Here is a 13,298-nt window from a genome sequence, read left to right as displayed (position 1 = left end):
TTATAATGTATGTTTGTTTTTTTGTTTTTGTTATTTTCATTTGAAATTAAACAGTATAGTTTCCTTTATATTGTCAGAAGTAACAAAATAAACACAAAATTAAAATAAAAAAAATATTATAAATAATAAAAATGAAAAAATCTTTCCTAGCCTATGATTGTCATTTACTCTTATGGGCTAAAATCCCCAAATCCTGCCACTACCCCCAACCCTCATGCTGTATATGTTGTGCATGTATTCTGATCTGAGAGCAAACTCAGCCAAGCACCTTATAATGGATTATTTAAGAGTTTTCTGGGATTTAATGGTAATTTTCCATTACGAGCACAAATGGCAGTGAAATGGCCCTTTAGTGAGGCCGTCCTCCGACCGCAGCGCTAAGCATCGTGGGGAATGTAGGCGTTATATTTCTTGCTCAAGGATACTGTGACAGATACGGCCAGCTGGAGGATCGGACCTGGACAATAGCTGTCAGAGGATCCTTGAGGAAGAAATCACTACGCTCTATTGGCCACTTTCCCTTGAGCTGCATGCATACTCTGCTCTGCTGCAGCATTCATTCACAGTTTATATGTCCGTAGGCTGCACTCTATCTATTGTTGAGCCTCTGACTTGTCAATATGTCTCTACATCAGTGAGACAAACTATGTCGCTTTTTTCCGGCTATATGGGTCATTCAGGTGATTCTACGATCTCAAGAGACAGTAAAGATAAGATGTATGGCAAACTTATTGACAGAGGGAATCGAGAGCCTGGAGAAAGGCTGGATGCAACAGAAAAGCCTGCATAGCTGCTTTGTTTTAGAGAGTTTCAGTTGGAAATTTATACCAACTGCCATTTATTTAACTAATAGAAAGTAGCCCTCAATTGCTCATCTTCACAAGTCTGCTTCTTGCACATCTGCACATTGCACTTTTCACCTATACCAGGTATTAACTCTCCATTTAGGGTTATTAGCTCTGCAATGAACATGTGTCAGTGATTTTATATATGCGTATGGCGTTTCTTTGACTGTGTTTTATTAGACTTTTATTGGGTCTTATTCTGTTATCGTTGTGTACCTTGTCTTGTATCGTTGTTTACCTTGTCTTGTGTGTCCTGCTGCAAAACTAATCTCCCTTCAAGGGACTAATAAAGTGATCCTGATTCTGATTCTGGGATTGTACAAATACACTGGGTTAGCAAAAAAAGTAAATCTATTGGTATAATAAGGAGGATTAGTAATCTGGTAACTAAAAACTGTCTTCGTACACTTTATTATAGTTTAATTTATCCATATCTTTCATATTGTAATATAGTTTGGGCAAGCACCTTTCCTACTACACTCCACAGAATTTTGGTTCTTCAGAAACGTTTTGTTAGGATGGCAACCCGATTTGAGTCACATGCCACATCTGTACCTTAAGATACTTACTGTTAATGACATCAATATCCCTCAAATATGTGCTTTTATTTTTAAGGTATGTTCAGATCATGAAAACTTTCCAAAGCAATTTAAGAGTTATTTCTAAATTTAATTCTCAGGTTTACTCTTATCCAACATGTCAATCTTTAGATCTTCATCCTCCAAGATTTCTTACATGCAGAGGTCAATTTATTGTTCAATTTAGGGACTAAATTTGGAATACATTTCCCGTCCCAAGAACTCCATCTCTATAAAATGTTTCAAAAGATGTCTAAAAGTTCATTTAACTGCTGTTTTAAAATTCTAATTCACACACAAATACACTTTTATATCATGTTCATTTTTGTTTTTATATTATTTTTGTAATTGTCATTATAACTTGTTGTTGATGTTATACATATGTTTTTTCTATTATCAGTTAATTACCTTCTTATAACTATGAAATTTTAGTTAAAGGCTTTAAATAAGCCTATCTGGGTTTTCTGCCTCTACTTGCACTTTACACTATTTTTTATCTTTGCCATTTTATGTAATTCTAACTGTGCAAATAAACCGAAACCATAGATCCAGTTGGTCAACCAGAAAAGCAGCCATGTAAGATGGAGAATGCGTAGTCCTGGAGCATAATCTAGAACCAGTGTTGTCGCTGTTTTCAGAGAGGCAGACAATGGGATAGCCATGTTCTCTCATCTACGGAGGCCTTGTTCTCAGGGTTTCAATTAGGGCCTCCTGATTTCCCCAGGGGCCCCTCCCTCTCATGGAGATGCCTCATTAACAGAGGAAACACACACACACACACACACACACACACACGCACGCACGCACGCACACACAAACACATGCACTTGCTTCTTAGCTTACCCCTGACTTCTCATCAAAGATCTTGATCCCTCCAAAGGAAACGGTCAGAAACACCTTCTGTTTGTGTTCTCCTTTAGACCGAGCTGCTGCAGCTACACCCTGAGGACAGAGACACACAGACAGACGGACGTGAAGCAAACATCCATGTCAGAAGCAGGACAGAAACATGTGTATGTCATCAAAAAAGCATTTCTCTCTCTCTCTCTCTCTCTCTCTCTCTCTCTCTCTCTCACAAAAAGACATTTTTTATGAATGGCATATTAGGGGCGTGCCATTTTTTTATGGTTAAAGAAATGCACATCATGATATTGGCAACATTCCTACTTCTTGATGTAGTGGTTAAAGTTGTTTTAATCACAAAAAGCTACTTATTCCCTGTAGCTAAACACATGCAGCTTTCAAAATAAGAGCACAGTGTGTTAAGAGAATCCACCACATAATTTACAAGAAGACTGTCAAAATAAGATGTCTTAAATAAAACATACAAGAACCTTTATTCTCCTTTACAAAATGTCATTAAAATATGCCCCCGGAACCCCTAAATGGTTATTTTTATTATTTGCTCATACTCAAGAGTCAAGAGTAATTTTTTTGTACTTGGCAACTGTTGAGATTTGCACTTCCAACTACATGTTAGATTTTTATTTATTTATACAGACTAAAAAAAAAATCATATTTTCTATATCTTGTTAAGTATTTCCGAATATCGTCAAGAATATCGTTATCGCAAAAATAGTCTGAAATATCGTGATATTCTTTTAGGGCCATATCGCCCAGCCCTATGGCATATGCATTTATTCTTGTACTTTTTAATAATTGTCAATTAGTGATGACAGCGAGAAAAATGTATCACAAAGGAGGTGAGATCATTTTCCCCACAGACAGCCTCCGGAGTCCATAGAAGTCTTTGGAGGCATGCTCATGATTCATACATATTTATATTTTACAAACATGAAAAAAGCTATTTAACATCCCAAAACAAATTCAATACTTATGCTAGCTCATTGCATATATACAAATATACATATATAGTTTATTGTTTTCATGTTACTTTTGTTTTGTCTGTGTGTATAAATATTTGTATTTATTGTAATTAATTTAATATTATTTTCTTATATAACATAGGTATATTATTTACTGTTTTTAATATCAATTGCGTTACAATTAAATGTTACATTTTCTATTTATTTAGTTAATTTATTTATCTTTTCTTCTTTTACAGGTGATGCCGTTTTTATCGGGAGATAATGTCTTATTGTCTCTTAAATGGTCATAAATGTTTGTTTTGTCTGTTTGTTGAAAATGAGCAAAATTTCTACAAATGTAATTTAAAAAAAAGTCTTAAAATAACGCATATCCAGAATCAAGTTATGCTTGCTTTATTCAGCTGAATGCAAAAGCTAAATGTCTTATTTGAGGCTGATGAGAGGCATTGTGGGAAACGTAGGAAATCGATACCAACTGAAACAGCAGACAAGACAAGTACAGCAAAAAAAGTCTAGCTGCGACAATACATGACAACATAACAGATTTATAACTCTATGAGTGTATCTAAGGTTGGAACTCCCCTTTACGTTCACACTCCTGCCATTTGCATAGGTGAGTCACAAAAGGAGAAGAAAAGAGAGGAGCGGAGATCAGAGGAGTGAGAGAGCCGGGGCGAGGAGAGGGAGGAGCAGTATGAAAGAAGAGGTGGGGAGATCAGAGAAAAAGAGTTGATGGATTTCCTGTCTGAATAAATGAGGAGGAGGGAAGCTGTTTGATCAATGAGCTGTCTATCCTCTCCTCACCCTTGTACGCCCCGGCTGGATAGAGTTTTCACTACACATAAACAAAACGTAAATGTAATTTTCTCAATTCAAATATCTCCGGCGGTGTGTGGACCCCATGTGTTGAAGGATAGTTAATAATGAATAAGACTCTCTACACACTTTTCTTTTAGAATACATTTGTGGCAAAAGAAGCAAAATCCTGTATGAAGTAGGGGTGTGCCATATCCTATCGTTCAAGATTATACCGGTATATTTTTTTTATGGGTAAAAAAAAATGCATATCGTGATATTGGCAACATTCCGTTAGCTAATAATTAAAGTTGTGTTAATCACAAAAAGCTACTTCCTGTTTGCTTTCAAAATGAGAGCCACACCATAGAATTTACAAAAAGGCTGTCAAAATAAGATGCCTTTATTGAATGAAATTGAATGAAACATCTATTGATGAACTTTATTCTCCTTCACAATATTTCATTAAAATATGCAATGATAAGATCAGTGTATATGATGAAATAGTGGCATCAGAATGTGTGAGAGGCACCAAATTTGGGTTTTTATTTAAAAAAAAGTGAGGTTATGTGAGGTGTTTGCTGACATTTAGCTCTCAAAGTGGACGAGATTGATCACATTGTACTATAAAATGTACAAAATGTTCTCCCACCGGACCCCCTAGATGGTTATTTTTTATTATTTGCTAATACTTGTTTATATTTTTTTGTATTTTGCAACTGTTGAGATTTGCAATTTACACTACATTTAGATTCATGATTGATTTTTATTTTGTTGTACGATTATTTATTTTTACAGACTAAAAAATAATTTTCTATATATTTTTCAGTATGTTTTCATATCGTCAAGAATATCGTTATCGCAAAAATACCCTGAAATATTGTGAAAATCTTTTAGGGCCATATGGCTCAGCCCTAGTATGAAGTGTGTGTACAGTAACAGCAGAACTGTGTTCGTCGTGCACACTGCAGCATATCAGCTCTTTCTTTAGTACTTTAGTTATAAATGAATAAATAAATGACTTATTTCTCCTCATCTTTATCCCCTCTCATCTCTCTCTCACCTATCATCCAAATGATCTCCCTCCTATATGCCTTCCCTCCTCTGCTAACTGCCCCATCTGTCTACCTTTCCCTCTAATTGTTCCTGTCCTTGCAAATGAGACATTCACCCCGATTCCCTTCTCTTCCATATGGCTAACCTCCTCACGTCTTCCTGCACTCATCATCCCTCTGCCTATAAATTAAAACATCCTAATTTTTTCCCCATCTTCCTCCTTTCTTCTCCTCTACTAAATTGCATAGGAAAAAAATGCAACAAACTGCACATGCGCACACACACACACAGGCGCTGTTGTGCTGCAATGCAAAAAACATGCATATTTAAAAGTTGGGCATTAGAATATGCATGAAGTTGAAAAACTATTTATGGAGTGACAACAGTGTTGGCTATTGATGCTCAGTGTTTTTTGTGGGTCATGGAACTTAATGCGTCTGTATGTCCATGTTCAACTAGGCCTATGTCATTTCTTGCTGCAAGATTTAAAGGGACAGTTCACCCCAAATCAAAGTGACACATTTGTCCTCTAACCTTTAGTGCTATTTATCAATCTAGACCGGGGGTGGGCAACCTTTATGGGCAAAAGAGCCACTGTTGGCCGAAAAAAGGGAAAAATAGGTTGTAATGGAGCCACAAACCTTATTTCAAGCCTTACAATGACGATAAAACAGCCTACTAAGTCTAAACTAGCTTACCAGCTTTACTAATAGGTCATAATGAGCAGAATTTTATCAGAAAGCAGCAAGGACCAAAGTGCAATGTTTGCTTGTTTCTATGTTTTATTATTATTAGTAGTGGTATTATTTTCTCCTTTTTTATGTGAAGCACTTTGTGTTACACTTCTCTTGTATGAAAAGCTATACACAAAAAGTCTGATTGATTGATTGATTGATTGATTGATTGATTGATTGATTGATTGATTGATAAATTTATCATGTTTTTTATGTTAAATCTTGACCTTTAGTAACTACAGCTCTGGGCTAAATGCAGTGGAGTAAAATGTACATTCTACATTCTACAAATTATAAAATATTCAAGTAAAGTACCTCAAAACTGAGTAAATGTACTTAGTTACATTCCACCACTGATATTGGTGAGAAGGCACATTAAAAAGCACTAAAGGTACAAGGAAAAAAATCTGTAATTTTGATTTTGGCTTGAACTGTCTCTTTAAGCTAGCCTGGGTATACCCAGACTGCCTTGCACGCTCGAATTTCATTTCGAACCTCGAGGCGGTCTGGCAACCATGGCAGTTTCTTAGCCCTGTTTTAGGGATCCAATCACAGAGCGGGGAGGGACGGCGAGACGATGACGCGTACTACTCGGCACTTGGGAGCTTGTAGTTTTCTTACGGATCCAACATGGCTGCAGCAGACGCGAAACTCTCTTTAGCTGTAGATGGTGTTTTAAATAGTTTAGAGTGAAAGTTGAAAGGCGAAAGGTCTCTCAGCGGCTCCGCTGTCCCCCGGCTCGTAGCGAGATCACCGGCGTTACAGTAGCGGGGCTAATAGCGGTAGCGTTACGCTACCGTAACGCCTGTGGCTGAATGACATGAGGGGGAATAAAGCGTGAAAATAAATAATCTTGCAGATAGCGAGAACTGGAGAAGCAAAGCAGCAAGCAACACTCTCTCACAGACACACACACAACAAACATCAATTTCTGTTGCTCTACATACGTCATCTGGTATAACTGATCTGATTGGCTAAGAGCTACCTACAGACGCTTTTGATAGACATTCTAAGCGCCCAATAAAAGGCTCTGGAGGATCGTAAACCACACCTCCTCTAAGGAGAAATGAACAGTTTCCAGACTACATCTCATTTGTGATTAGTCTGGTGTTAGCCAGGCTATCTTTAAGCAGTATATCAAAAGAGCAAGTAAAATCTTAATTTAAGACACATCAACAGACAGAAAAGAGAAGAAGAAGAGAGAGACTGTCCTTACCTTGAGCTTCATCATCGAGTCCTGGCAGAGTTTGTCTCCGCGGGCGGCGGTGACCTCGTCCAGGCCGATGAGCTTGGCCTTGTAGCGGACGCCATCGCCCTTAAAACGCCTGATGAGAGTCGCCTCGCTGCGATCCTGCCCTGCATACACACACACACACACACACACACACACACGCACACACACACACACGCACACACACACACACACACACACACACACACACACACACACACACACACTGTGAAGTCTACAGTACATCTTCCAGTCAAGGACCTCCATCTACCTCAGCCCGGTGCAATTACCTCGGGATCATCAATCACATGCACCACAGAAGACTTTGACAGTAATCTTACAAAAAAAACAACAACCATAGTGCAGGTCAAAGCTACTGATACTGGCAACATCTTGTTATGTGACTGAGATCAGAGGCTAGTGAGCATTGAGCTGTGGTATCATATGAATGGCACCAGTCAATACACTCAGACACGTGAATCGATGAGAATTCGGCGGGATTAGAGTTAAAACTGGGACTCTCCTCTCTCCGGCTGTTTTCTCCTGTGTGACATTTTGCTCTTATCTCCCCCGTCTCCCTCTCTCCTCACCCTCTATTGTGTGCCTGGTTGTCGGCATTGTGTGCATGCATGTGTGTTGACCTTGCACTTGTCCAGGAAGTGTGTATGTTACATCCTAAAGTGACTACCTCTTCACACACAATGCACAGCAAAAAGAGAGAGGGAGAGAAAAAGAGCCACTCAAAAGGTGAAACTTACTTTCCCCTCTCCATCTTTTTCCCATTCTGTTTCTCTATCTGACCTGCAGTGCGCAAATATTTCATCATCAAATATTGTATAGGGGAAACACTCCTGCATCTGTGTGTGTCTCTGAGTGTGTATATGTGACGGAAAGACTGAGAGAGCGATAGTGAGAGGGAGAGGCATAATGATAATGCAGCATATTCAGATAATATATTGAGGCATTAGTTCTGTACTCTATAACAGCGTGACTCTTGGAAGGTCATACTTGGAGTGATGGAAAGGTCCCACTCCTCCTCTCTTCGTTCTTTCACACTCCCTCCATTCACACAGAGTCCCTACAGCACTGCAGTGTGGTAGAAACCAGCCCTTTAACCAGCTCCACCCAATCACCTTCGTCTGCTCAACACACACAAATATGCCAATTTTTAAAGGAATGCTTCACCCATAAAGTTTAATTCAATATATTTTTTTGAACCTGGTCTCACAGGAATCCGTGAAATAGCCACAGATTCGCTTAACTCAAAGTCTGTGGAATAGCCACGGAATAACTCAAATTTCCTTGAAACTGACACGGATTTCGCTACAATGCAAGTTGATGACAGTCATAGCCCGTGGCTATTCCATGGATATTTTCCTATTTTCCTATTGGTTTGTTCCAAGTCACATGACTTTCAAGGTCCCAGCGGTCAGAACAAAAAACATGGCGGACAGTTCTCTAATTTTTTGTGAAAAAATCAATATTTTGACTTAGTTTCTGCATAAAAATGGATTTTGATCACATTTCTAGCGAGAAATGTATGTTTTGTTTTCTATATATTCACTCAGTGAATGTACATAATCACTTTGTATGTTGGATGCTACGGGATATGACATATGTCATTAACTTGCATTGTAGCGAAATCCGTGTCAGTTTCACGGAAATTTGAGTGATTCCGTGGCTATTCCACGGATTTTGAGTTAAGCGAATCCGTGGCTATTTCACGGATTCCTGTGAGACCATGTTGGTTATTTCTCACCTCAAATATTTTCTGAAACATATTTTTATGTACTGTTTGATTTGATAGAATTTTTGTCTGCGACCTTTGATAACGGCCCTTGGAAATCAAAAAAAAAAACTGAGAGGTTCCATACTTATACACATTTAGGAATAAGTGTGCCAATGCCTGGGTAGCGGTTGCATTTTTAACAACAGTAAACTATACCAAACAACTGTTGTATGGCTTCCCAAACCATACATTTTTGATAATATCTTATTATTGAAAACTCTTCTGAATAAACAGTCTCATGCTTGTGCTTGTGAGTAGGATAAATGAGACTCAGCTTACAGTGCACAAGGTGCTTGAGATGCTATAAACCAATGTTTGGATATAATTTGCTGCTATTAAATGCAGCTCCCATTTACTTCAATTCATCAAGGATTTATCCTGGAGGAATGCAAAAGAAAAACAACATTTTCACCAAGAATTTAAGGTGACATGAGATAATTAATTTATACAGAAATGATCATTTTGTGGATAAAACATTCCTTTAAATGCTTCATGTGCATCCCCTGAAATAAATCTTATTAAGCAGGATTCTAAAGGACAACATGTCCGAGGACAAGGACGTTTAAGGCAACAAAAGGCCTCATTATTAGAAAAATAATGTCTGTATCTTGTATGTAGCTTGTGTGAATATCCCTGCAATATGAAAACCTGATATAGAATTATTAGGTAACACAAACAGATAGTTTATTAATGTTTAATCATCATTTATAAACTGTTTATAGACCATTTAGAATGGTAAATACATAATTTATTAATGTTTAACAAACTTAATCATGTATAAATGGCAAATAGATGGTATATTCATTTATAAACATGTCTATTAATGTAAGTTTATAGTTACTTTACCATTAACAAACAATTAAATTATAATTAATTGTTTATAAACGGTTTTAGCTGCACCCATTTTAATATTTTTAACTCCATATTAAGTATGTTAATGATTTTGAAATGACTCATATACCTTTAAGAAATTGGTTGAAAACATTTAACGATTAAATATGTAAAGCACTTTGTAAATGGTTAATAATTGGTCTATAAACCATCTATAAACATTATTTAGTTGGTTATTGTAAAGTGTTACCAATTATTCATTAATTAATAATATTTTGAAAGTCCAAGGCTGCCAGAGATCATGTTTCCGAGAAAAACCTTTGTCCCATTAGAAGATAAAATGGGCACACTAGACAAAAACACTTCACTTTGTCCTCCATTGACAAAAAAACAACAACAACAACAACACCTACACAGAGACACACATAAACACGGTGTGGATGAGCTCATTCCTCTGAATCATTGAGCAGACACACACTCAGTCACAGTCCTACTTAGAGTAAATCATGACTGTCTGCCTCAAAGTCTTAAGAGACAAAAGAGCTGAAGAACATCTGTCCTTACTTTGGAAGAGAGTAGCTCTCTATTGTGTCACGTCTCAGTTGGGCTGAGATGAGAGTAAGCGATTAAATCACCAGAGGATTTTTCTGTTTGACGCAGAGATGTTTGAAGACATTTAAATATTGCCTTCATTAAACTTGAAACAGTCCCGTGAAATGTGCATATAGGCGAGAACATATAAACAAGTGTGCTGAGCAGCTCTGATGACCTGCCTCCTCTCTCCCCTGCGTAAATAACATGAAACATGCCACGGCTGCATCTTTCACAGCCAAACATGAGCCTTCTGTCAAGAAAAACAACAGCTCTGAATCCGTCTGACTGCTGGAGAAAACAAAGCAGGAAACTTTCATTTAATATTCTACGTTTTTGTCTCGCCAACAACCAGCATTAAAGTCGCCCTGTGGAGTTTTCATGTAAACAAACATTATTATTATTACTATTATTTGCAAATCCGCCAAATGTGTTGAGTGCATTTCTTTCCTTTGCAAAGTTGATTTTTTTTTTTGTCCACTTCTTTTTTCATTGACTTTGTTAACAAATGGCTACATTTGTTAGCGTGTTGACGACAGATAGGGCCCTCTTGCAGCAACTTTCATTTCAATTTTACTTCTCTTAACTATATTTTAAAGGCAAAATAAGAGAAGTCCTAACCAGATGCATCAAACTTTCTTAACCACCCAATCTCATGTGTCATAATTGAATATTATGTTACGTGCACATGCCCAACAATTGGAGGAGTGACACCACTGAAAGGCTGAAAGAACAAAAACTTCAGCAGGAGTAAAAATCGACAAAACAAAGTAAATGTGATTTTCCAGCATCAGTACTAGTGTTATGGGAAAATCCAAAAACCCAGCCAAAACAATCAATAATCTAATATCTAAATATAATACTCTACAATAGAAAATAAGTTGAATTTGATTATGTGACATTAGGTGTTTAAAAAAAAAAGAATGACATTTCTGAATGTAAATACGTTTGTTTTCTAATGTTGGACAAGCAATTTACGGACTGTGAAAAACAGTAGTTTCTTTTCTTATCTTGGGATAATATCAACAAATAACTCGTTAAAAATGAGCTAAAAGAACTAGAACTAGAACTGAATCCCTAAAGTCAATGGATATGGACAAAAATATCAACAAATGGGGATAAGAACAAAAATAACAGGAAATTGGTTTGTATATTGCTTCTCGCCCAATGTGTTGATCACCAGAAAGCTGCATGCGTGTGTGTTTGTGTGTGTGTGTGTGTGTGTGTGTGTGTGTGTATCCTTGTGCACAAAACAAAGAGGGACTCTCTCATAAAAGCATTGCTCCAGAGTGCTACTAGTGAAAAAAAACTCCACAGGCTAACTTTAATGTTGGGTTGCAGCCAAAAAAACAATCTGACTGTAAATGCAACATACAAATGGAACAGCAGGAAGTCATCTGGGAGCGTATGTACTGTATGTAAATGTGTGTGTTAAATAACACTGGATGTGTCCAGCTGCTTTTGTCTCACTCAAACAGCGGTTTTCATTTGGAGTTTGACATTTAAGACCTGCCCCGTCCATCTGCATCCATCACCATTACTACTGCTGTACTTAGCTCACAGAGGGAGAGAAACACAGAGAGGGAGAGAGGAGTCTGGAAAGGCCAAGAGGGGAAGAAAGAGAGAAAAGGGTCAGAGGGGGGTCCAGGGTTCTCTCCTCCTGCTGAGTGCTTCATATTATTAGCTTTTGGGACCATGTTCCATGAAAGTGCATATGTGTGTGTGTGTGTGTGTGTGTGTGTGTGTGTGTGTGGCAGCAGTGGAAGAATTCATCCTGCTGTAAATAAACGTCTGTTATTGCTGTGACCCTGCTGAGCTTCAAACACAACTAATGAAAGAATCTTCCGTTTCATCTACCATGGCTGCCACACACACACACACACACACACACACGGTTAACATCTTCCTCTATCATCAGAAACAATAACACACGTTCATACACTCCACCTAACACCATGCCATAACACTAATGAAAGGATCTAGCGGTGCATCAGTGATGGCGGCTCCACATGTGCACACACACTCTTTCTTTTACACTTATTCACAAATACAAACTTCTACTCACATCTAAACATTTAAGACCACACACAGACACACACACACACACACACACACACACACACACACACACACACATACACACACACACACACACACACACACACACACACACACACACATACACACACACACACACACACACACATTCTTGTACTTCTATCTTTGTGAGGACCCTCATTGGAACAGTGAATTCCCTGCCAAGGTTATAATAGTTTTGGATTTTTCATTAGTTTTAGTTTTAATTTCGTTGTGAATTTTTGTTTTCAAATTCAGTTAGTTTTAAATCGTTTTTAGAGTGAGTTTGCTAGTTTTAGTTTAGTATTTATATTTCGAAATGCTTTAGTTTTAGTTTAGTTTTTATTAGTTTTAGTGTTAGTTTTAGTTTTTTTATAATGGGGTATTTGTTGGGTGGGAGCTTAAAAGAGGTCACAGTAAATTTTGCCTTTATTTCCTTTGCCTTATCCATCTTCATTATGTATGAAAAAAAGTTGACGAAGACGAAAACGAAATACCTTTTCACTTTAATTGTAGGTATTTTTAGTTAGTTTTGTAACCACACAATACACTTTCCGTTAATTATCATTTTTTTGTAACCTTAACCCTAAAACAAAGTCTTAAATCCAAAAAAGCCCTTAAAGAAGTGAGGACCGGCCAAAATGTCCTCACTTTGCAAAAATGTCCTCACTCTGTTGGTTAAAAACATGTTCCGGTCCTCACTATGTAGGTAGTACAAGAACACACACACACACACACACACACACACACACACACAGTAGTAGTAATATCGGGAATTCAGCTCTCTGGGCTACAGTAAAGCTGATAATACCTAACAGTGTATATTTATATTTGTGTGTGTGTGTGTGTGTGTGTGTGAGTACTTGGTATGCAGACTCAGTCTGACTGTCTGTCTGTCTGAAGCAACAAGCAGAGAGGGAGGGAAGGACATAAAGCGCAGAGC

General features: G+C 37.6%; 1 protein-coding gene across 1 annotated transcript in view; it reads right to left on the bottom strand.

Moving 5' to 3' along the window:
* dab1a (DAB adaptor protein 1a) overlaps positions 1–13,298 on the bottom strand; it is a 118,610-nt gene that overhangs the window by 46,144 nt on the left and 59,168 nt on the right. Inside the window, exons 3-4 of the mRNA XM_059340817.1 lie at positions 7,054–7,193; positions 2,267–2,365 (exon numbers count right to left, since the gene is read on the bottom strand). Coding sequence (XP_059196800.1) covers positions 2,267–2,365; positions 7,054–7,193 — 239 coding nt within the window. The remainder of the gene's footprint in view (positions 1–2,266; positions 2,366–7,053; positions 7,194–13,298) is intronic.

The sequence above is a fragment of the Centropristis striata genome, chromosome 9 (assembly GCF_030273125.1).
Source record: "Centropristis striata isolate RG_2023a ecotype Rhode Island chromosome 9, C.striata_1.0, whole genome shotgun sequence".
NCBI classification, from domain to species: domain Eukaryota; kingdom Metazoa; phylum Chordata; class Actinopteri; order Perciformes; family Serranidae; genus Centropristis; species Centropristis striata.
The sequence above is the reverse complement of the archived record's forward strand: the minus strand, read 5'-3'. Positions and strand labels throughout refer to the sequence as shown.